Below are 25,899 nucleotides of genomic sequence, written 5' to 3'. Positions count from 1 at the left end.
TAATTTTAAATTATAATTATGAATAGATAATTTATCATATAAATTTAATTTAATAAATATAAATAAATATATAAATAAAAAATTATAAGGTCTTTTATTTAAATTTTATAACGTGTATTAACAAATTTATTATATTTAATAATTTATTTTTATAATTATTTATTTAAAATTTTATAATAATAAATAATTTATGATATTATGAAGTAATATAAATTTTATTTTTATATTTTAAAAATAAGATATTTTTATGCTATTTTATTTTATGCTAAAAAATAATAAATTATATATATTTTAAATAATAATTTATTTTAAAAAATAATTTTTTATTATATTTATATATTTTTTATATTTAAATTATATATTTTATCTTTTAAGATAAATTAATTTAATATAAAAAATAAACTGTGCAACGCACGAACTTATTTTCTAGTGTGATTGTAAAATTAATTACATTGCAATATTAATATAGCATTTAATAATATATTAATTACACTATTAATTAAAGTATGTAATTATATCTTACGTGTAAAATGATAAATAAAATAATAATTTTAATTTCTTATTTTATTTTTTAATTTGTATTAACTACTATTAGTTATTGTAATATATATATATTGACTACTCTATAATATTAAATAATATATTAATTGTACTTTCACAATTTTTATTTATAAAAATATTATTTATTTTTATTTATAAAATTATTTTAAAATAAGAATTTATGTGTATATCTCTTTCTTTTTAGCATATACATAATAAATATATAAAAAAGTCTAAAGATATATTTCAAAATACAATATCTGATAACATATTATTTAAATAAAAAATAAAAGTTAAGACTAAAAACTATTTTATTTCAATTTATATGTAAATATAATCATGCATTTTTATTATAGTGTGATTAATATATTATTTAATGCTACATTAATGTTATAATATATTTATTTCCACCGACACTATTATTTTTAATCAATTGAATTAATATATGATCCGTGTTGACTTTTGGTTATACAAGAGAGCGGGGTGTCTTGTATTAGCTATAAATAGGATCATATAATTTGGATTTCCATGATAAACCTATTTACCAAGTCTTGCATCTATCATATCCATGTTTAACATAACTCAAAAAATGGACAAGATTTCCGTGAAGTGTGTTTTTATGATTGCTTTTTTGGCTATGTCACTGTGTAAGTGTCTTCTCTTTCCTTTATTTACCAATTCTTGCATCTATCATATCTAAGTTTATTTCTACTCTTTGCAAATTATATCTCTTTATTATCTCTCTCCCTTTCTCTATTTCAGTATCACAAATCCAATCTCGTGAACTTGAGACAACAGCATTGACTAATGCTCAATGCGATGAGCACCATGCTTGCTTTTGTAAAAACCATGTATGTCGCAATGGTATATGTGTTTGTCGTGATACCCCTCGTTGTGTGTGCATACACGGAGAAATGACAACAGAAAACCCCGAACGATCCACAACATTTTCACCCAAGTATGAATCAAGGAACAAAAAAGGGATATAGTTTAATTAGACATTTCATAGTAAAATTGTGGCAATTTAAACCATGATGTATCCAAATATAAACAAATGTTATGTGAACTTATCCACTGTTTTTTAATAATAACATATTTTAATCCATTTTATAGCTTTTTTTATTCATGGGAGTTCAAAAATGAGGTTTTGCTATTTGTGGGACAAATCTTTCTTTTACTTGTATTAATATGCTTATTTGTATTTTATTTTCATAATCATAATGATATTAACGTTAAGATCTATACACAATTGGTCCTAAAAAGATTAAAAAATAAAGATTTACAAATAAAAGGATATACGGTTGGTCTTAAAAAATTCCCAAATATGTATCTATAATTTTTTATCCAAGTCACTGTAAAAATTTAATGGGCGAAGTAGCTATATATATATATATTAAATTATTTGGATTGTTAAAATTAAAGAACTACAAGTATATTTATTTTTATCTATTTTAAAAATATGTATTACATTAATTTTGATTTTGATGTATAAAATAAAGTACTAAATAATTTTAGATTAATATAAAATTTTGTAAACATAATTAATATTATTAAAATTTTTAACCTAATAGTTGATTTTAAGATTAAATTTATTGAATAAAAAGTTAATAAATAATGTAAGTGTAAATATAATTTACATCACTTAAATTTATTTCCTTTTCAAGATTAAAATTTGTTGGAATGTTAAACTTTAATATTTATATTTATTTATATCACTTAATAATTTCTTATAGAATAAAAATTAATTATTCTAATGATTCGTTTGAAGGTTCGTATCAAATAAATCAATTTTATAAAAAATAAAATTAATAGATACTTAATTATATTATTTTAATAAATAATATAACAGGGGAGGATAATTTATTCCTAACCTCCCAATATTAAATTTAAATTTGTATCTATCAAATAAAATATTTGATATAAGTTTTTAAAAAAATATTATTATAATTTATGAACTTATTTAATCAACTTGTATCTATGATTTGTGAGCAAAAATATTTAAATAATTAACTGAGAATAATTTTAAAAAAATTATCAAAAATATATTTTTAAAAGTAAATTTTCTTTTTTATTTTCATATATTTTTTTTATTATAAATTTATAATTATGTTTTTATTTAATAGAATATCAAATTTATTATTAATAATTTTAACATTTAATATTTTTAAATTTATAAAATTTTAAATAATTATATAATATATTTATTTAGTTATTTAATAATACTATTTAAATTTAATAATATTTGTTCAGTGTATAAAAAGTTATTAGTTACTGTTAATCACTTAAATAAGTAGTATTTATTAATCATTAAATAAACAATATTCAGTTATAATTAACTTTACATTAATTTTATTTGATTATTGTTATAATACACTTTTAATTTAATATTTTAGTACTATATTTTTATTCGGTGTAATAAATATAAATTATAAATAATAATAAAAATAAACGAGGAGATGAGATATGCATAAAAGGATTACGTGTGCTTCAAGCCAAAACCCACAAAACCCCCCACAAACCTTTTTCTTTCTCACTCCAATTCTCTCTCTCTCTCTCTCTCTCTCAACTTCTCTTCCTTTTATTACTTCTAGGAGCTTGATTTTCGCAAGGAAACAAGGAACCGGTTCAAGTTTCATCGTGCAATTTATTGAATGAGTTAATTGTTCGCGGAAGAAGAAGAAGAAGAAATAGTTACAGTATAGAAGAGATGCGCAAGTCCTTCAAGGATTCCCTCAAAGCTCTTGAAGCTGATATACAGTTTGCCAATACTATGTAATTCACTCCACCACCCTTCTTTCTTTACAATTTCTATTATTTTATTTTTATAATCATATTTAATACTTTAATGTTTAATTATGTGATTTTGGTTATTATACCCTTTCAAAAATTCTGGCTTTTTTTGAGCCAGTTGGTAATTTTTTTTTTTAAAAAAAAATTTGGGGTTGGGTGTGGGATTTTTTTTTCAGTTCTGGGGACAATTGGGGTGTTATGATGCTCGAAACCTAGTAGTGTGTTATTTAGTTCAGAACTCTGTTTTGTTCTGTTTCTCCTAATTGTAGGCTTCCTTGTCATTTCGGTATTTTTTGGTTTTTTTCGTTATATGTAAATTCTCACCGAATGCTAAGCGGTTGTTGAAAGTTCACGAAGAGTACATAGCAAAGTGGTACTTAATTTAATGAGTTTGGTTGAATAAATTTTTGTGATGCCTTTAGAAGCAGGATCCTTTGGTTAATTTTTTCATGATGTCTATATTTCAACCACTGTTTTCTTTTCTTTTTTAGTTTTTAGCTTTTGTCATTTTGGAGATTCAGCACTGGCCGCACTGCAATTTTTTTGGCGTTTCCCATTGTGTGCCCCAGTTCATAGCATTTTGACTTGCTTTTTCTGTAAAGAAGACCCCATTAAGATGACTGATGTGGATCATTTTATTTTGTCTTTTTTTATGGTCTTAATTTTAGGTGCTTTTTGGGCAAAATTGAAGGGTAGAAGACCCCATTAAGATAACTAAAGTGTATCTTATTTTTTTATTTATATATTGCCTTCTGTTAATGGTTGGTGCTTTTGTGGAAAATTTAAGGGTACATCACCTTTCACTTTTTCTTTACAAATAAACTCACACATGCTTATGTATAGGCTCTCGTTGCCAGTGTCAATCCTAATTTTCAATTATGGTTTTATTTTACTGCTGTAGCTGTCAATTTTTGTTTGAACACAGATGAATAAAACTTGTATTTGTGTGGCACATGAACATGAGATAAGTAACGGGAAATCGAGCTGCATTCTTTTGAAGGTTATGGAGAATCAATATATGGCCTTAATAAATCTGAGTTCTTGGGCCGTGACCTGTTAGATGTTGATGTTCACTTATTCAATGTTTTGACTTCAATATTGAAATTCCCCAACCAAAATATGAACATTTTATTGTATATTTTTTAGTCTATTCATTGTGCAAAACATGTTTCACTACAGAGCTACTAATTATCCAAGAGAATGTGATGGCGCGTGCTTACAAATGAGATTATCTTATAGCCCAGCTGCTCAATTTTTCCTTTTTCTGGTTCAGTGGACTGATTGTCATCTTGCTGGGGCCTTGGGATTGCTTAGAATTCTCATATACAAGGTAAATTCACTGCCCCTTTACTCTTCATACACTTGTTGCCTCCTTTATCTATGAATGGACCACTATAAAACATGTAAATCACAACACATATGATAGTGTTGACCTATGCTTCCATTTTATTGCCAAGCTTGTAATCAAGTGTTGGGATTGTCGCAGGTGTATGGGGATGGGAAGACAACCATGTCCATTTATGAAAGAAAAGCCAGTCTGAAGGAGTTCTATGGTAAGTGAAGTGCCATTGCTATAAAATGGTTAATTTTGGTCCAAGATCTTTAGCTTAAGTGGTACTTAGTAAGTCCCCTTAACGACTGTTTTTGAATCTAAGGCAGTCTTCTCTGCCTGTGTTTTAGCCACTATCCCCCTCCCCACACTAGGTAATAAAAATCCTATTTAACTATAAAAGGAAAGTCAATTTTGAAACTCTGTCATGTTTTCATGTGAAACACTTAGATTGTTTTTGTTTTTCTCTATAAAAGTGGATCAAATCCTGATATGATTGCTTTTACACTCTTTAACAACAGGTGTGATCTTTCCCTCTTTACTACAACTCCACAGAGGAATCACTGATGTAGAAGAAAGGAAACAAAAAGATTTATGGGCTACAAAGTACAGGCCAAAAGATATAGTAAGAAAAGGAAAACTATCTGAAATTGATATAGAGAGAGAAGAGGAATGTGGTATTTGCATGGAGATGAACAATAAGGTTGTGTTGCCCAACTGCAACCACTCATTGTGTGTGAAATGCTATAAAGACTGGTGAGCAAATTGTGATTGGTATGTTACATTTTGGTGTTGATCCCGTATTTTCACCCCAAATATCTATGACAAACTATCTATTAAGCATCAGAATTGTAATTTAATAGATAGTTTGTCATATTCTTTTGGTAGATGAATAGATTCGTCCAAATGAGTTTTTTTAGGCTTCTGAGCTATTTCTAAGATGTTTTTCAAATGTTAATTAACTCTATGGCACCTCTATTCTGCTGGCATTGTATTCACTTCCTAAGGATAAGTTTTTGATGTGGTTTAGGCATGCCCGGTCTCAGTCTTGCCCTTTCTGTCGGGACAGTCTTAAAAGAGTAAACTCTGGTGACCTATGGATCTACATGAACAGCAGTGAGATAGATGACTTGGCTTCAATCAACAAGGAGAATTTAAGAAGACTATTTATGTACATTGACAAGTTGCCTTTGATTGTACCTGATCCTATATTCATGTCTTATCCTCAGCGCTTCTGATTTCTATTTAGTAGACTCTGGTGACCTTTGGATATACATAAGCAGCTGTGAGATATATACTTGGCTTCAATCAACCAGGAGAGCTTTAATAGGATACTTATGTACATTGAAAAGTTCCTCTTATGTGCCATACTGCCATGTTCATGTCTTATCCTCAGCATTTCTGTTTCCATTTAGCAATAGTTAAGTTTTACTTCAAAGTCCATTTTGTTTTTGGTAGTCAATTTGTGCTGGAATGATTCAAACTGTAAATATAGGTTGCCTTCAAAGTGAAATAATATTTTCACTCCATTTAGATTAAATTAAAGAGTTTTCTTCTCCAGAAGTCTTGCTCGATCGTCTGAGTTAGTTCATCACTGCTGGCGGTCATATGTTTGTACCACCCTGAAATATTGTCTTAGACATGTTATGTGGATGTCTTTCTGCTGTCTAAAGTCCAATGCACACTATTATTAAGTGATGTCATTGTCATATAGCAATGTGCCCATACTCCAGATAATTGTACAATCAAGATTACTGTATAAATAAAATGTTTACTATTATCCGTTTTTGTCCATAACTTTTTGTCAGTATGTTGATTGGTCGAATACTAATAATTTAGATGGACTTCCCTCCATTTAAACACTTTTTGGTTCATGCACTATAGACTATAGTCACTTACAAATGCCGTGCTCATCATGACTCTACAGCCTACACCCAATCACACTACCATTTCAAGCAATGTGGGAGCATTGGTTGTTTACCCTACACCACTGCCTCACCTACTCACACTGTGTATTGTGGTACCATTCTTCATTACCTACCTTCCCGTACTCATGCCTACAAAATATCACAAGCCTATGTGCTTGCTGGAGTTTTGGACTAAGTGAAGCGTGAGAGGTTTTGGGAGATAAGACACAGTAACAGAAGAACAGAAGAAAGGCTTCTAGCTCTTCTATTTTACAAGTTCAATGCAGATCTTTTTCTTTCCTTCTATTTTGTGTCAAGACATTACTGTTTCCTGTTAAATATGGAAGACAATCTTTGTCAAACTGTGATTTTTGTCTACATGATATCTTTTTGAATTAAGCTTCGTAACCATCATTTTCTTTGGATAAAAAACACAGCTTTGAATTTTGAAAAAAAAAATTAAAAGACTAATTTCCCATTTATTTTACATTCTTGAAACCTAACATCAATTCCGTAAAATATTAGTTTTGATAAAAGAAAATTTCACTCACTTCATATTAGTTCTTGAATTCTTAAAAGTTTTGACATATTAATACAAAATTACTTTCCAAGTCAAGTTGAGCCCATTTTTCCAACTAAATTATCACTATTGCAGATTAAGCTGATACTCTCGCCATAAAATGATATCTAGATTGATAACTGCTAGCCAGAAAAAAAAATTGAAATAAGATTTAAAATATGAAATAAAAAGAAAATAATTTAAGATATTTTTTTAAAAAATTATATAAAGTGTCTGTAATTAATTCATGTAGAATTTTAAAAACATATATTAAAAGACAAAAAAAAAAAATAAATGAAAAAGTTATGATTTTAATTAAAAATGAAAAGTAAAAATTTTTAGAATGACGTGCCATTCTTCTGGAAAGTTATATGAAGAAATAGAGTCATTTTACAAAAAAACTTTCATAGTTTTATTTATAAAGATGGATTTGAATTTTTTTAATTATTTATTTGAGATTGAAAAGGAGGGCTTTCAGGAGGAAAATGTCAATTTTAAACTTGGGAAGGATATTTTTAGAACATTCCATCATAAATAATTTTAACTTTCCCATATTAAAATGCACAAATTGACAATCATGAAAAATCCTTAATCGATAATTTCCGATGCATGTACGAGCTTTAGCATTGAACATTCAACAGTGATAGCATGATACTACTCATATCAGAAGAGAAATTAAAATTGGGTTTGAGGCGCAACATTTGACTGTGATGGAGGAAGGGGAATCCAAAAGTGAGATTCTCCGCTGGTAAGGGTTTGTTAGTTTTAAAGTTGAAAAATAAAATCTTGTACTTTTCATTAAAAAAAAAAAAACACATTCTGATGAAACTGTGATTTAGATTACTTTATACCAATTTTGTTAAGATTAGGATCCAATCTAAAATCTGAAGAGGGTAAAAATTATAAATTGTAAGATACTAAACATATAAAATTATACTTAAACATGTATAAATATAGAAAATATATAAATAAAGAAATTAAAATCACATAATTTAATTAAACATAAATTTAAAAGTTACATACTTAAGATCCAATATAACATATAATGAGTCAAACTAGTATGTTTTGCAAGTTTATTAATCTACTATAATATATTTTGTAAGTCCCAATTAAGATAGTTATTTTTAAAATAATCATTTTTATTAATTACATTCATATTGACCTTATCATCATCTGCAACAAAGAGAGAGTTTAAATTATCCATAGGTATACTTATACCACTAGCACCACTACTTGCTTCTCCAACTTCAATAATCAAAAGCAACATCTTCAATGGCAAAATTAGGCTCTTTCCTCCTCTTGATATCATTGTCCAATTATAAGTTAGCCATTACAAACATAACATTATTTATCGTCTTTACTTTAAACGATTTCTTTGCTTGGTATGAATTTAAATAGCAACAAAATTAATTAATAATTTAACAAAATAAATAAAGTAGTCCATTTGGTAATTTTAAAAATTAACTTACTATTTTAAAAGTACTTTAATTATACTTACAACAATAGATTTACATGTCAAATTTAATACATGAATAACAAATTCTTATAATTCTTGTTGTTCACCATAAGATTTTTACTATTATGCTAGAGTTTTGACTTTCAGTCCAATAATTTCTAATTTTCTACTTTTATACAAAAAAAAAAAACTCTTTTTAACTTTAAAATACTCTAGTTGACTATCAATTCTATCCACTTTATTCATGTCATCTACTATTCTTTCTAAACACTTATATAATTCATGTTTAACTTCAAAATCAACTTTAAAATTTGAAACATAATATAAAATTGGGTTAAAGTAGTATCATGAAGCATGCAAAAATATATGCAATTGTTTGTTTCATCTATCATCAATTATCTCCTATAGTGGCATGAAACTAAAGATTAAAAAAAAAAAAAAAAGAATTTTTAAACTAAAGTTATAAAACCCACTAAATGCACTACTCTAATTAAGGGATAAGCATCCCTCAAATAATTCATAATATTTTTTCAAAATCTTTTATTTGTAACTAGATTTTCAGTAATTATTAGTAGTAACATGCATAAATGCAATCTAATTTCATCCATTATTAATAGACTACAGTAGATGCTTTGCCCAAGTAAAAAGCATTCTACACGTGCTTCATAATTGTCCCCACTCAAAGGAACCAAGACCTTGAATTTGTTCCATGGACATTACTTTTCCGCATCAATGTAATATGCAATTATGACTCCTAAAATTGTTATTGCATGAGGATTCTAGCCTTATGATAATAATTCTTTGGTGTGCTTAAAGATGGAGAAATAACATGGTCTTAAATCCCATCTATTTTATCTATCATGTTTTAAGGTAGATTTATATTACAAGAATTGAAGTTAATATCTACTAGTCTAACATAGGTTTAAAGAAAGATCTTGCAATGATTTGCTGGTCCAACTCATTGCAAACAATGACTTTTAGCATGCTAGACCAAAAGGACCCAATCTAATTTAGCATGGAAAAATAAATTTCAAAATGGGTGAAACTTGATTTTTATTTTATTTTATAGGCTTATCTCGCATCAAACTTGATTAGATTAAGCTAAAAAAGTTTGAATTTAATTTCAATTCAAAATTTAAAGCTCAAGCACTATATTTTATTGAACAAGTTTGAATTGATTCAATTCGACATTCCCGTTTTGTCAACTTTAATTGAATGTAGATAAATGTTATATCCAAAGATGATAGAATAAGTATTGACTTTGTCATTAAAGACTCTATAAGAAGGTAAATCTTTAATGTTTCTGATATTTTTTTTTATCGTAATTAACCTTTACTATAGAAAAATTTTAGTTGTGAAGAAAGGGCTTTTTATCCTGTAGAGAAATTGCGTGTTGTTAATGTTATTATTTTTTAAGTGTTGATGAGATACGTGTATGTAAAAAGATAATAAATAAATAAAGAAATAAAAAGTCATATTACACATATATAATATTACATACAATGTAAATTTTTATTAACTCACGTTAGATACTGGTTTCCATTCCAATAAAGAAAAATCCCATATGTACAAGCCTATTTCGTATCTCATTTATTTGTGGAAACGGGTTAGTTACAGTATTATGGGAGAACTCATTCTTGAGAGAAAGTGCAGTCCCCAAGAGAAAAAAAAAAAAGAAAAAAGAAAAATCAAGTCATATTATTAGAATATAACGATAGGAAATTTTTTCATTGTTAGCTCAAGCCAGAAATTTTATAGAAGGTTTAGGATGTGCAATTCTTCAATATGAACAATCAATCAGATTATTAATTGGTTCTTCAAATATGAAGAATCGGGTTTGTGATAGATGATGGCCTGAAGATCATTTGTATAATAGTTCTACTTTTTGAAGTTGTTCATTGTTATTTTTTTCTCACTTGTAAATTTTGTTTCTTTGTTATTTGGATAGTTGTTATACTATTTTCTGCATTTAATTAAGTTTCATTTATACTCTTATTTAATTATAATAGAGTTGTTTGTTTGGTACCCTTCATTTTAGCTTTTAACAGTGAAAAGACTTTTTACATTAAACGTTTTGATATCTATTTTTAATTTATATTATTATAATTACTGTCATATATTTATTATTATCTCTTGATACTTCTTGCAAGTTGGAAGAATTTATTTTGGTTGTGTTTAGTGTGTTGTTGTCCCCATCAATTGAAATAATAAATTGTTAAAAGAAAAAGCTAAAACGCTTTAAAAAGAAATGCAATTTGATGTTGAACTAGAATCTCTTCGTTATTTTGGATCATAACCATTGGTGGATCATACGTGGGAACATTGGATTGAATAGCAAAGTAAAAGAAAAAGAGGGTTAGAACATTAGCAAAGGTGATGGTGGGGGTTGAAGAGAGGAATGGCCGTAAACTCTTTATATTTTATTATTTTTATATATGAAATAATAATAATTATTAATTTTATATTAATAAACAGTAAAACAGTAGTTTATTTTAAAATAATATAAATATTTTTTTATTATTTAAAATATTAAAAAAATTACATCCATAGATTTTTTTTAAAAACTACAATGCGTTCTTAAGTTTACAGATAATGTAATAAATACTTATTTTTAATTATGTCATAAAGGTAAACAAAATCAAATCCCGTAATTGGAATCAAACAAATATGGTTCCATTCTGTTTCTCTTTCATTTTTTTTTTCTAATTTAAAATAATTTTCATAAAGAACGACAAATGGTGGGCGAAGCCCATGGTGTGGAGTACACAGAACCAACGGGTCTTCCCACGAGCCATAAAATATATAAGTTTTAAAAAATCATAAATATAAAACTAAAAAAATAAGAATTCGTCATAATTTTAGTTATAAACATTAAATACATAGAAGGATGTTCTCACACTAATAATATTTATAGAGAAATAATTAATCATTAACTCGTTACCCATTTTTTTATTACAAGTCATTTCGTATTAAATAGTGCATTTGTAGAAGTTATATGTTATAGTTTTTAAACTCTTTTTTTAATATAAAAACACATTTATTTTATATTTAAAAATTTAAACATTTAATTTTATTATATTTTTTATATTTTTAATTTTAAATTATCAATCACTTTTAAACTTTTTATATTGTTTTTAAAAGCATCAAATACTTATTTAAATCAATTATAGGTCTTTTAATTATAAATATTGTTTGTTTAACGTTTTTAAAATTTACTCAAACCTCAAAATATCAATACAATATATTAAAAAATAAATTTAAAAATATTTTATAATTATTTAAAAGATAAATACCTTTGAGTCAAGCAAAACACCCAAACTGACTAAATAATAAATAAAAAATGCATCATGTTTAAATTTAATTGCGCGATGCTAAACCTAACTCTTTGTTTGATTTAAAAAAGAAAATAATAAAAACATGAAAAGAAAAGATTTAATAAGTTCAATAAATAAATTTATAAGTTGTTTCGTATAAAAGAAAGCAAATAAAAGAAAAAGAAGAAAAATGAAAAGTGACATTTTTAATAAGTATATTAATATTTAAATAAGAAAATATATAAAATAATGATGAAATAAAAAATAATAATAAGTTTCATTCTCTCTCCTAGTTTCTTAATAACACAGAGAAGAATAATAAATGAATATGGGAACCATGCGTATATTTTCTTTCTATTATATTTAAATAGTTTCTAATTCTTTTAATTTATAATTTTTAATACATATGTTATTTAATATTTATTTTATAAATTAATATAAAATGTTTAAAAATAAATAAAAATTGTAATAAATTGCGTTAAAATGCGTGCATGTTTTTTTGTCTGGACACTAATTTAAATTAATAGATAATAATTTTTTTTAGAAAAATAAAAAATTTTATTTCTATATTTTTTAATATATATTTTTTAAAAAATTTCAGACCCCAGTTAGCATTTTCGTTTCTTGTTGTACAATTTCTTTGCTCCAATGAAAGAGTTTGGGCTAAGCTGAATCAATTGAAATGAGAGTGAAGTGAACATCACCCTAACCCCAAACCGCGCACGCTCAAACGAGAGGACCAAACTCGTTCTGTGTTATATATATATATTTCTTCACAAACGTGAAAACGCAACTTTCTGTGTTCTTGCACACCCCAAACATGGCCGTCGTTGGCGTGTTGGCGCTACAAGGATCTTTCAACGAACACATAGCCGGCACATTCATTTTTTCATTTTGCTTTCGCTCTTCATTCCTTCTTTTGCTTAATCTCACAATAAGCACTGACTACTATTTTGTGTTGTGTGTGGCAGCTCTGAGAAGGTTAGGGGTGAAAGGCGTGGAGATTCGAAAGCCAGAACAGCTTCACACCGTTGGTTCCCTCATCATCCCTGGTGGAGAAAGCACCACCATGGCTAAGCTCGCTGAATACCACAATCTGGTCTCTCTCTCTCTATCTCTCTCTCTTGCTCTTTAATATATATTTATATTATTTTTACTTTTTATGTCTCCCTATATTTTCTGTTTATAAATATTGGTAAATTGTTTTTGGTTGTGCTATTTGATACCTTGTGTGTCTGTATCGTAGCGTCGTAATTAGAGAGGTTTACAATAATTTGATTGGATGGATTATAGTTTTTGGTGTTTTCTTTTTAACTTATTGGAAAAGAATGAAATAAAAGCTATTATTAACGAACCGGGCTTAACTTACACAAAAAAGCTAGTTTAGGGGAAGATGATTGTCCAATTCATATAGAGAGTATTTTGATGATATTTTTAGCCACTTTAACAAGGAGTCGAGAATTGTCTTTAAACTTTCTTTTGTTTTGTTTGTTATAGTCGGTGTTAGCAAGAGAGTTAAGTGTTTTTGTCAGTGTTTCAAATTGTGGACCACATCTTTTGTTGCAGCCACAATATTGCCATTGCAGTGATATGATTAAATTAAAAAAAAAACTGCAACCGTAATATCACAACTGTTGCAACGGCCGTATTGGATTGCAGTAGACATTGGCGTCCACAAACAAAATACTATTCATTCTGTTCTTTTAATATTTACTAGGAATTATCTTGGATTAGTGAAATTTTAGTGTGGTAGTAGTAAGTTTGTGATGAAGGAAATGATAGATTTGCGAGGGAGTAGGAAGAGGTGTGAGATTTTGAACATGTATAATACCAGGTAATAATAAGTGAAAATATTAAGTACATTCACACTGTAACAGCCGCAATGTGCATCGCAGTTAGCTGCAATGGCAACCATGACCACAATTGCAATTTAAAACACACTTTTTGAATGCGTGTGCGGTGTTGTCTTTGGGAAGCCTATGGAACTTTTCAGTCAAATGTTATGATTTTATGCTCATGGAATGAAGTGATGCTTCTGGTGTTGATAATATGTGTTGGTTGTTTTGATTTTTCAGTTTCCTGCATTGCGAGAGTTTGTACAAATGGGAAAGCCTGTTTGGGGAACCTGCGCTGGGCTTATATTCTTGGCAAACAAAGCTATAGGTGATTTGTTTCTCTCCTCTTCTTTCTGCCATTGTGTTGAATGTTAGGAAACATCAGGCATCTTAGCCTTGCAACATTAGATATTAGTTATAAAAAGATTTAAATGACAAACATCATTTCAGGACAGAAGACTGGTGGACAACAATTGGTTGGTGGACTTGACTGTACTGTGCATAGAAATTTCTTTGGAAGCCAGGTAAATGCATGCATTATGCATTTTAGCTTAACTAGTATAGTATATTAATTATTAAACAAACATACATAGAATCCTATGTTTATTGCATGTGGTAATGTTGGATGTGAGAAAATCTGCTTAACATTTTTTTTAATGGTAATGAAGGGGTACTATCATTCTTAAATGACCTAACGTTTAACGTGGTTTTTTTCTTAATGGTGCCAATGGAAAACTATTGGGGCTCTCAATACACTGACTCAGCCATATGTGATAATAACCAAGTTTTGTTGTGTTCTAATAATTCTGGTCACATTAACCAAAAGATATGCTTATTTAGATTCAAAGCTTTGAGGCAGAGCTTTCCGTGCCAGATCTTGCTTCCAAGGAAGGTGGTCTTGACACATTTCGGGGCATTTTTATTCGTGCCCCTGCAATTCTCGAAGCAGGGCCAGAAGTTCAGGTGCTGGCTGATTATCTTGTACCTTCTAGCAGCTTGTTGAGTGCTGATTTCTCTTTTGAAGGCAAAAAGGTTAGTTATTGACATATCTGTCTATAGAAAGCTTTTGGCCTGCCTTTTATTAATATAAGATCAAAAGTGTTATGTATGTAATTTTCTAACTTATCTCAGGTCAGGTTTTGGCTTAATTGTAAATCTCACTGACTTAAGTTTTAGTTAAAGTGTGACCATTTGTCAATTCTAGTTTTAGGTTGTAAGTGGTCATTTCTTTGAGAGCGAATATAAGTTTAAAGGTCAATGTATTATGGATTTAATAATGAAAGCATGTGAAAATGAACAAAATCAAATGAACATTATTCATAGTTGTACATCTGAGACTTTCATTTTGCAATTTTATTCACTGGAGGTAGGATAAAGATCCAACTAGACATGGGGAACTTCACTTATATAACATAGCTTGGTGGTGGTGGTTGGGGGGGGGGGGGTACACATTCTTGCTCTGTGCTGCATTGTTTTGGTTCAGTGGCATAGTTGAATTCTAAAAGGTCTCGTGAGAGAAAAACCAAGATTCTGAAGGAGAAACTTAAAGAAGAAAGGAGTAGATAAAAAAGAAGGAAATTGTTTTGTTTATAGAAAGAAATGATTGCAAGGATATGCATATTCTATTCTTATTAGTTTGGTGCTCTATTATTCAATGATCCTCTACTCTCTGAAAATTTCCGCTTTTGTTTATAGAAATATATGTATTCTTGGAAAAATTTCCTACTTTTGCCAAAACTGGCTTTAATAATATTACCTTATGGGATATTTAATTTCCAACCAAATTTGTTGTGTTCATTTTCATATATATAATGAACTAATGATAAACTGTTACTATTAGGTTTAGTTGTGTATATTAAGTTTATTAACTTGGATTGCCAATTGGCCATATAGTCTCTCACTCTCTTGGCATTGTAAGTTAATGTAATCCATGTTTTACCATTAAAAAATTGCCGTCATAAACTGGTAGTGGAATCACATGCTTTTACAACAAGCAAATTAGCATAAGGGGACAATATTTTTAAATTTTGAGGTTGAACTGCAGTAAGAAGTCCTTGAAAAGAGAATTGTCTTGGCTAGTTGGAGTGATGACTATTTGGCCTGTGTGCCTATGGTATATAAATAGCATGCGGCTGGAAGTATTCCCAAGGTTTTGCTGCTTTCATGGAAATGCTCCTCAGATGATTAGTTCCCTTAATGAAGAATTAGCATACTATATTTTCCATATGTATTATATATATTGTAGTTTTATTTCATAATCTTTTGGGAATGGATTTGGAAATGCACCTGAACTTTACTGCATGTCTATTTTAGTAAGGCAAGCCACAATTACTCGATGGTGACCATACTACTGTTTTAACTTATTTCCTTCAAGAGGCCTCTGTGCTTTTTGTGGGTGTTTTAGGAAGCAATCTTGTAATGTAATAGTTTCAAAACCACTCAGCAGTTGAAATGCAAATGGTCTAATTGGACATTTCCCCTATCTCTAGTTCTTAACTTGGCGATATTGATACTTCTCGTCCTGCAAATAATGTTCACTTCCATAACCTAACAGCTCTAACTTGCCTATTAGTAGTTTTGATACAAACGTTGCCTGCCAATTGCTAATGGAAATTAATCAATTTTACTACAATGTCTGTCTTTTCCCCCCATTAATTACCGTGTTTCATATTAGTTTTGGATATGACAGGAGAATGCTGAGGAAGAAAGTAAAGTTATAGTTGCCGTGAGACAAGGGAACGTACTAGGGACTGCTTTCCATCCTGAATTGACAGCAGATACTCGATGGTAGATATAAATTGTTTTTGGCTTTCGAATTTTCAGTTTTATATGATATCGAGTTCTAATGATTTAAATTTTCAGGCATAGTTATTTCTTGAAAATGGCAAATGAGATTGGAGAAGAGGCGTCAAGTAGCCTTGTTCCTGCGCAAGTTGGTACAAGTTACAATCATCAATCCTGGAATGATCTTCCTATCTTTCAATAGGACCAGATTGCCATGAAGCCTTTCTTAAAATTACCGTGGATGATTTTTTTTATTTAATTTCTCTTGATATTGATATCAGATAATTGTTACATTTCAGTAAGGTAGCTAAATAGTTGCTTTTTGACAAATAGTATTATATTATAGACTTTGGTGTTATTGTCATGTAGTCATATCTGACTCATTTTTCTCGTGCCTTGAAAAGCATCATAAAATATTTATTCTAGCATTTTCTTTCTGTTGTTGGTCGATCATAAGTAGATATATATCTTATTTTGTTTACAGAATCCAGGCTGCGATGTGTTCTGTGTGTGAAGTTTGAATATCAATTAATGTTCTTTTTCTATGGGCCATGTAACTCCAACTAGAAAGAACAAATAATTTTTAGTGTATTACTAGAGCATGGTCCTTATAAAGAATATTGCCTGTGAGTAATATCGATTGGCATTATGAAGATTTGGTTATTCCATAATCAGCTACTGCTACTAAGATCTATAAATTTGATGGATGTTGAAATCTACCGTTATCTACTTGTAAAGCATCTAAAAAAGAACTTTTCTTTTTTTTTTTCTTTACCTAATAATAGTACATTACCATGAAAACGTCCGATAATGAAATGTATTCCTTTGATATATTGAATGGCACCATTTGTAGTTTAATAGATAAGTTCATTTCTATCTTGGTAAGTACTGTCATGTTCAATCAATACGTAGTCGCAGATTTTATTTAATTACAAAAGCCAGTTCAATCAATAAATATACCTATAATGTCCATTAGTTCTGATGTGGGTTACGTGGACGTAAGTAGTAGGAACAGAATATCACAAGCAGATGATTTTAAGTACACATTCATGTATTTTGATAAATTTGTGTAATAAAAAATTGTCATATTTCAATCAAATCAAATTTTTGTGCATGAACATTGTAACTCTTAATTTATAAATAAAAATTGTTACCCCTTTCTCCTCCAAACCCTTCTATTCAAAGAGACACGAGCTCAATGCCATTTGACTGGAAGGTTACGGGGAGGTGTCAGGTTTTGATTTAGTTTATTTTTGAGATCTTTTTTTTCTTATTACAGCTTTATGATATGATATTCATAAGCCCCATGGGTCCATATTCGCTCGTGTTTGAACAATTTGCTAAAACAATTGACAGAAAACCATGATTCAATCAATATTAGCAGTGCCACCGATTCGACTAGTCCTTTCAACTTATGAATGGCATTAGTTCCTATAGTACTGGAGAACCACAGTGGGATTAAATTGAACATGGTAGGCGCATTCATAGATGTACATTGTAAATAAGATGGTCGTTAGTTTTCGCTAAGCATAATTATGCCATGCATTGATCAAAAAGAAATTTATATTACTTAAAGCAACCCTTTTTAGGCTACAATGCGCAAAGGGAAATACAAGAACAATGACTGAGGGAAGCTCAAGTAGCTGGCAATATATCGTCCCAACTACAGAAGACATATTTTCTACCAGCACAAACACAAAATAACCTAGTATGCACAGTCAGAATATATAATAGCCTCCCTCACCAACAAAACATCATAACCAAGGTTTTAAACACTGATCTCAGTCATCATCTTCGTCCTCCTCCTCTTCCTCCTCGTCATCGTTCTCCTCCTCCTCCTGCTGGTCCTCCTGTACAAAAAGGGAAAACACTGACCTCAGAAAAAAGAGAGGGCTTTGTGCTTAAATGCTTATCATCAAAACAATAAAAAATCAGACTTTCCTTCTGTGAAAAACTTAAAACCCAGCAGTAATAGCATTTATGCACCTTTAAACTACGGATTACGGCATCTCAATTTATTGGGAAACTTTCCATTATAAAAAGGCTACAGTATTAATCAAAAGGTTCAATCCATGCCGGAAACTCCATATTAAACAAACTTCTTTTGGTATGTATTTAAAGAGTTAAAAGAGGTAATAAATTCATGCTCTTTACCATCCACGCCCCTATGATAATAAACTCATTACATTTACTCCTTGACAAAACTTTTTTTTATCTCATTTTCACCCTTTAGAGCTAAAATCCTGAAACCAAAGAAACCAATACAAGTACATGTGTAGAAATTTTATATAATATTTGTTTAGTCCAAGCTCCTTATCACAATCTAAATTTAAGGTCAAGAGAATGCATTCTAAATAACCTAATTAACATAAAGAAAAAGAGGAAAGAAGTAAGACTACCTCTCCACTAGCTTCATCATCTTCATCATTTACTTCAGATTTGGACTTGTCAGATTCATCATCTGCAGAGCTTCCCTGGCAACATTATAGAAAATAAAGTATATAAGAAAGACAATCAAAGCACCGCACACAACAAAAAAATTGCCACAGGGTACACACCTGCTTTTTATTATAAGCATTCATAAGTTTTTCATACTCAGCTTTCCTCTTTGCAGCCTTGGCTTCATATGGAGCTTTCTCCTTTCCATTCCAAAGAGAGTCAAAATTCATAAAAGAATAAATCCCTTCTTCAATATAATAAGTTCATTCGGTAGAAATATATTGTTGGTATACTGGAACTAAATTGAACCAGCATTTGTGCAAAAACACAATGAAGAAATTAAAATAATTTAGAAGATAAAAAAAAAGTGTTGTTATAGATAAAAGTTGCAGAGCTTATTACAGCAGTAGACATGGATTTCCATTTCTCTCCTCCAGCTTTCCCAACCTTCAATTAAAAAGTGCAGCAAATAATTTAGATGCTCATTAAAAACAGTAAATCATCAAAGAAGAAGAACCAGTTTAACATGTAACTTACAGCTGATACAGCCTTCACACTAGGATTCTCTGCCTTAAAGGTCTTTCGGAACTCCTCACTATAACAAAGCAGGAAATACATCATATAATTTTTCTTACTGAAATATCAAGGAAAGAGCAAAGACAGATACAAACAGGAACACAAAGAAAGCAGTGGGTGGCCTTTTCGGCTTGTTGGGGTCTTTCTTGGCCTTCTTCTCCTTCTTTGCCTTTGGTGCACTACTCTTGTCAGGCCTACTAGAAGCCTTCCTCTTTCCAACCTTTCTGAAAACAATAGAGATATATGTTCCATCACTACACTATTCCTGTAACAGCTGGATGCACCATCAAGTATGTATAATCAGATGTTAATAGAATGTGTAGACATAAACAAATGGGCCAGAAACCAGAAAGTCAACACCCCAATGCACAACGGGATCCATGTTTACATGAAAAATAAAAATGCCTCAACTAATTCAGTCAAGTGTAATGAAATAGAAGCTAACCGGTCATCAACAGGCTTCAGAGCTTCTTTGGAGATCTTCAATGCTCCCTTGCCCTTTGCATTCTTCATTGTTTAATTCCTGTACCAAGACAATAATGCACAGCTTTTATGAAAACAAAGGAATCAGAAAATTTCAAATAAATAGGGACAAAAGATAGATTAAACTTGAATAAGTTAAATAAAAAAATTAGTTCATACAGAAACAGGACTCCCACTAAAATAAAAGAAAATGCACCCTACGGGGTTAACTGGTGCTGACTAAATGTTACACATATCCACCTAATACAATACCTTATAGAATTTCATATGTTTGAGATTTTGTGGCAACAGCATGACTCTCTCTCACACACACACATAAAGTTGATTTTTCCATCAAAATTCAAAAATCAGATACTGTGTAAATCAGCAAAGAAAGGATATGACAATCACAAAAAAAAAAGAAGCACATGCAAAATCCTTAAGTCATATTATAGTAGCATACACATCCTTTGAAGCCACAGGAAACAAATTCAAATGAAAAGAGAAAGAGAAAGACAGAGAGAACAAAATTGAAAAACATGGAAACAACAAATACTCATTTAGCCTAGTTTATGTAATTTTCTCCTCCCTTTATTTTTCACCTTCTCATAAACCATAACCCACTTCAAAAAAAAATAAAAAATAAAAAAACAAACTTTGAATTTCCTCAGCTTCCAAACAGAAATTCAACAAACCCCCCTCCCCCAGCAAAAAAAAAAGGGGGAAATAAAAAATAAAAATAAAAAAGAAGAAAATTGAAGAACAAGGTCACCTTTTAAGACGAGATATAAGTAACAGAGAAACTTACACGCGAAACAGAACAAAACAGAAAACAGAGAACAGAGAATCAAAGCTAAGACAATAACACTAGCAAAAGCAGAGGGAGGCTTAGAAGAAACTAAAGAAGAGGGTACGACCCAATAGAGAGTGAATTTGATCAAAGCAACCGGATCTACCAGTTAACTTATGCAGACTATGTTGCCTTGCCGCCACACGACTCAACCCGAGAATTAGCTTTCACCTGCCACAACCGGTTGGCACTTGACAACGATATTATTATTGTTTTTAATATTTAATGATTGTTATTGCTTTTCAATAATTACCAGTTAAATAATTTTGTAAGACACCACCCTGATTTGTTTATATCATAATTGATAAAAAAAATAAAATTATAAAGGGCACACGGAAGTGCTGGTGTTGAAATTTGGACTAATTAATCACCATTTTTTATAACATATTCGTAAATTTTATAACATCGATTTTGAAGGAAAACTTTGCTTAATTTAATTATATCAATTTTTTAATTTTAAAATTATATAATTTAATTTGATTCAATCTGAAATAGTTTGTATTAAATATGTCTATACTGCGTTGTATTAGTAAGTAATAAAGAATTTTTATTTTACTTCTTGTATATATTTATTACAATTTTTTAATCTAAAATAAAAGTATAATAAATTTTAAATGATTTGAGACTAATAATCTCATAAGTACATTAAAACTGTAATTTAAAGAACAATTCAAAACATAATAATAATGTTGTAATTTTATAAATTTGTCATTATAAAACACAACACAGATCATATATTATTTTCATATAAAAAATTCATATTTGTGCACATTTGTGCGGTTTGGATTTAAGTGAATCAATTTTAGGAAATAAATTTAAAATTCAAACCAATCTAATAAAATAAATTTATTTTATCTTTTAATTTTGATTTATTTAATTTTTAGTTTAATTTTGTAATATGTATTATATTATATGAATTCATTTTTTAATACTTATAACTTAGATGATATATCCATAATTATTAAAAAAAATTAGAGGAAGTATAACAATGTCTTATATGGCCAATCACACACATAAGATATACCCTTGCCTTCTAACCTTGAATCTAAAGAGAGAGGCTTGAAATCTCATATTCTTTCTATCAGTTTTTGAAAACGTAAACCTTCATCATCCAGTATTGAGTGTTTAGGAGATATATCTCATGTTAAAACACCATAATCTATTTATTCAGATTTAAGACACTTATTTTTTAAATATTTTTTCAATTTATATAGTTTGGAAAAGAGTTTTGATATATTTGTTTTTAAATAGAATCCAACTTATCTCCCTTTCATGTATAGCTTCAACAAATAAATTAAGTTAAAAAAATTAGTATCTAAACTATAAATTTGCTCCACACAAGTTCTTTTTAATGGTTAAGAAACTTTCAAGTTTAAGCCTTCAACTAGCATCTAGGACCACTATTTTTTATTGTCTTTTTATTCATGTATTGAAAGGCTTAGCTACTCACTCCACTAAAAATAATTTTTAGAATTAATTATTATAATATTTATTATCAATAAAAATAGTTAATAAAAATTGTTTGACAATTAATTATTAACTCTTATCTTCAATGTAAAAATACCGATAAAATTTTAATTTATTATTAAAAAACTTAATTTACTGTAATAAATATTAATGGCAATTTAAATTACTACTAAATTTATTTTTGAAATCTTTTCCTATTCATTTACTGGTATATGCTATTGCCAGTAAAATTATTTTAATAATAATTATAAATGATGATAAAAGTTATAATTAATATATTTTAAATATGATAATTTAATTAGTAAAAAAATTAATGACAATAATATTTATATCTAAAATATTTAAATAGCAATGTAAAATAATTTTAAATAAAAAAAAGTAATTTAAAAAAAATGATATATTTAACTTTCTTAATTGTCAAATTTTATAGATAATGAACATCCATCAAAATAATAGTAATTTTGTGTGAGAAACAAAATCAATACAAAAAGATTTTTCAATTTCAAACATGTGGTTATATAATATTTTTCTAAATAATTACCATATATATGAGGCAAGAAAAAGAAAAAAAAATTTAAAATAATTTGTTGTCCACTTAAACAAAAGGAAAGGGAAAAAGAAAAAAAAAATTCATATCAATTTTTAAATACACACGCATATATATATATATATATATATATATATATGATTTAATATACCAATTTTTAGTATTCAAGTTGTAAAAGAATTTAAAGTCAATCAAGTTAAAGTATTTAATAAACTAAATTATTACATAAAATTTTTAAATCTTTACCTTTTTCACCACCTAACTTTCAAAGAGTTGTCACACATAACATACACATCACAAAAGATTGGAATTTGATAACTATAATCTTATATTTATAGTAAGTAAATACATGTAAAATATAAAGATTCAATGTCAAAACTTAGTTAAAGGAAGAAAGAAATTAAGCAAATGACAAGAAGAATAAGCCCTATATTAAAATATGAAATTACAAATTTAGTACCATAAGAAACTGCATACTTTATTAACATTATGTGACTGAAATTGTACTTATGCTATGATTTTAAGTCTCGTGTTACTTAATAATAAAAATATTACCTATAACTTGTTTCATGAAAGATAATTCTAATAGTAATTTGTCTTGATTTTGTTGCATCAAATCCACTTCAACATCATATTTTTCCTTTAGCTCCTTTTATCCCTTGTTCTAATCTTTGGATAACTTCATTAGATGTATTGTCCGCAACTATAAGAAAGATATACAATCCCATACTAGAGAAGGATATAGTCACTTCTTTCATTTTCCAACACTTAAGAATACATATCTCTTTTTCAAATAATACATCTAGCAGTTTGGTCATTAGATGATGTCACCATTGTTCAAATTTCTTGCATAATTTCTTAAGTGTAATAACCATTACAATTCATAGTATAATCATATCATTTAAAAAATAATATAAATATCATCTATGAATGATATTTTGTAATTTTTAAGGATACTTTTCATTCATCAAAATTTTAATCTTTTTGCAAACATTTTTTTTTCTAGACCATAGATATCATAAGAAGTAATCTTATTCAAGTTGGGTATGACCAATATGGGTAGCAAAGCTCTCTCCAATTATTTAATACAATTGTAATTAGTAGATCTCGAACTCAAGAGTAATAGTTAAATTGGAATAACCCCTTACTTGTTAATTCATGTACTTAGTGGTGTGTGAGACATGTTTTACTTTACTCAATGTCTTGATTTGCTTGCCTACAAATCTTGTTATTACAATGCAAAATTATTTTAGTATAATTTACTTATAAGCAAACTATGTAAACATTTCATAAAAAAGCTATTTATCTTTGCTTTATTAGAAACTCAATTAGAGATAGGACCAATTTGTTGATTTCTTTCAATAAGTTATCTTTAGTTTTATACTTAGTTATATATAAACTCTTCAAATCATATTTGTAATCTTTTCAAAAATTCTTTACCATGTACTAGGATTAAAAACTTTTACAAACATACAACAAATATCTATAAACTCATATCATATATGATAAAAATGAATCTAAAATTAAATTAATACTTGTTAAAATAATTATTTAATACTCCCATAAACTGTTCCAACTTCATCTTTATCAAAAACTCTTGAATCATTTATATTTAGAGGAGATAATTATAGGGTTTTAGCTACAATACACAGAAAGCTAGAAAATTTTTAATCTTCCTTTCCTATTAATTTATTGGAATTATTGTATTTCACATCAATTGTCTTTTTTCAAGGTATATTCTATATATTTTTTTAATAAAGTTGAATCATGAATTTTCCTTATTTTTAAAGAACATGAATGAAAGCATTTAAATTATCATGAATAAATTCAATCAACTATAAGAATATTAAACAATTATTCATTACAATAATGTCACTTAATTCATCATTTTGGTTAACATTACTTAGTTGCATTATTCAATTCACCAAATTAACTATTATATATTTGAACTTGAGAGTATTTAAGGATATTTATTAATTTCTCTATATAAGGTTGTATTTATCATGACATTGTTCTTCAAGAAACATAATGATACTTTTTTCTTATAATGTGCTATGTAAAGAATAAATTGAGCAATTAAAGTATTGATTAAATGTGTCAGCAACACATACTATCGTTTAAAATAGCAATCATCAATTAAAAAGTTTACATATCTCAAATGTAAACCAATCCTAAAGAGAAAAAAAATAACATAACACATTGATTAATAGGGTATAAAAGTATGAAGGAAAACCTAAAACACTTGAATCTAGCCATTAATGATTTTTTGAAGCAGTTTGATTGCAAAGAAATTTGAACAATACTTGAAGCTAATAATTAATTTTAAATACAAAAAATAACAAAAAAAGCATGTGGAGACTTGGAATAAAAAAAAATTGTTTTCAAATATGAGTAACTTTTTTCTAATTTATTTGTATTTTTTAATCATACACTTTTTCTTGAATTTAAAACTTCAAATGGATATAGTTCATTTTTGTGGAAAAGAGAGATAGAAATATTAGTAAACATATCTTAGGGTATAATTATTAATTACTTTATAAAAAATTACTCATAATTATTTATATAAATTGACTTATTGTTGACTAATGTCTATTGTTAAAATAATAATAAATTTAAAAATAATTTACTTGCAATGTTTATAGCCAATAAAAACAAAATGCATTGATGTAGCAATTTAGGAACAAAGGTGGATATATTATATTACATTTAATCTTTGCTAAAAGTTTTATCTTTTCTAGTGAATCTTTTTAATTTTGATAGATGTTACTTTGAGATATATTTATATATTTTTTGAGACATGGGAAGAAAAGACTAGTGTGGAAAAGATTAATTTACTTGTTTCTTAAAATATCAAATTCAAAGAAGAAAAGAATTAAATTAAATTTATAATTTTGGTCACATTTAGAAAATAACCTCGAAATCCCTTTGTTATATCATAGATTAATAAGTGAAATATAACTACTTGAAGAGAATGGAGTAACATTTGGTTTTTGGAAGTTTTAAATTCCTACTTTTGAATTTAGGGACACATTAGTCTAGGTTG

At 28.1% G+C, this 25,899-nt stretch overlaps 3 protein-coding genes across 12 annotated transcripts; 2 read left to right on the top strand and 1 right to left on the bottom strand.

The window, feature by feature from the left end:
* Positions 1–1,389: 1,389 nt before the first annotated feature.
* On the top strand, positions 1,390–6,452 carry LOC113849723 (E3 ubiquitin-protein ligase AIRP2). 6 transcript variants are annotated; one of them, XM_027479831.1, is made up of 6 exons: positions 1,390–1,404; positions 3,248–3,312; positions 4,510–4,660; positions 4,817–4,883; positions 5,182–5,416; positions 5,691–6,260. In XM_027479831.1, exons 1-6 carry the CDS (start codon positions 1,390–1,392, stop codon positions 5,896–5,898), a joined length of 741 nt encoding a protein of 246 aa, XP_027335632.1. In that variant the 3' UTR covers positions 5,899–6,260. The 6 variants fall into 6 exon arrangements, with proteins under 6 accessions (XP_027335632.1, XP_027335630.1, XP_027335635.1 ...); XM_027479829.1 differs by lacking the exon at positions 1,390–1,404 and having other exon boundaries at positions 3,043–3,312; positions 5,691–6,452; XM_027479834.1 differs by lacking the exon at positions 1,390–1,404 and having other exon boundaries at positions 3,043–3,312; positions 5,182–5,434; positions 5,691–6,452.
* Positions 6,453–12,502: 6,050 nt separating this feature from the next.
* LOC113849133 (probable pyridoxal 5'-phosphate synthase subunit PDX2) lies at positions 12,503–20,768 on the top strand. Of its 2 annotated transcripts, XM_027478798.1 has the most exons (7): positions 12,503–12,771; positions 12,868–12,995; positions 13,972–14,059; positions 14,182–14,255; positions 14,572–14,763; positions 16,421–16,518; positions 16,594–20,768. In XM_027478798.1, the coding sequence occupies exons 1-7, from the start codon at positions 12,717–12,719 to the stop codon at positions 16,715–16,717; spliced, it is 759 nt and encodes a 252-aa protein (XP_027334599.1). In that variant the 5' UTR covers positions 12,503–12,716; the 3' UTR covers positions 16,718–20,768. The 2 variants fall into 2 exon arrangements, with proteins under 2 accessions (XP_027334599.1, XP_027334598.1); XM_027478797.1 differs by having other exon boundaries at positions 12,503–12,995.
* Positions 18,044–20,871, bottom strand: LOC113849134 (high mobility group B protein 1). 4 transcript variants are annotated; one of them, XM_027478802.1, is made up of 8 exons: positions 20,765–20,851; positions 19,976–20,053; positions 19,626–19,754; positions 19,492–19,549; positions 19,357–19,401; positions 19,074–19,154; positions 18,915–18,989; positions 18,044–18,365 (listed from the first exon to the last, which is right to left on the bottom strand). In XM_027478802.1, exons 2-8 carry the CDS (start codon positions 20,041–20,043, stop codon positions 18,297–18,299), a joined length of 525 nt encoding a protein of 174 aa, XP_027334603.1. In that variant the 5' UTR covers positions 20,044–20,053; positions 20,765–20,851; the 3' UTR covers positions 18,044–18,296. The 4 variants fall into 4 exon arrangements, with proteins under 4 accessions (XP_027334603.1, XP_027334602.1, XP_027334601.1 ...); XM_027478801.1 differs by having other exon boundaries at positions 18,232–18,365; positions 20,803–20,871; XM_027478800.1 differs by having other exon boundaries at positions 18,232–18,365; positions 19,976–20,055; positions 20,768–20,855.
* Between the last annotated feature and the right edge of the window lie 5,028 nt (positions 20,872–25,899).

This window comes from Abrus precatorius, unplaced genomic scaffold (assembly GCF_003935025.1).
Source record: "Abrus precatorius isolate BTA unplaced genomic scaffold, Abrus_2018 Scaffold9, whole genome shotgun sequence".
In the NCBI taxonomy this organism is placed as follows: Eukaryota; Viridiplantae; Streptophyta; class Magnoliopsida; order Fabales; family Fabaceae; genus Abrus; species Abrus precatorius.
Note: the sequence above shows the minus strand (reverse complement) of the source record. Positions and strands in the feature narration are given on the sequence as shown.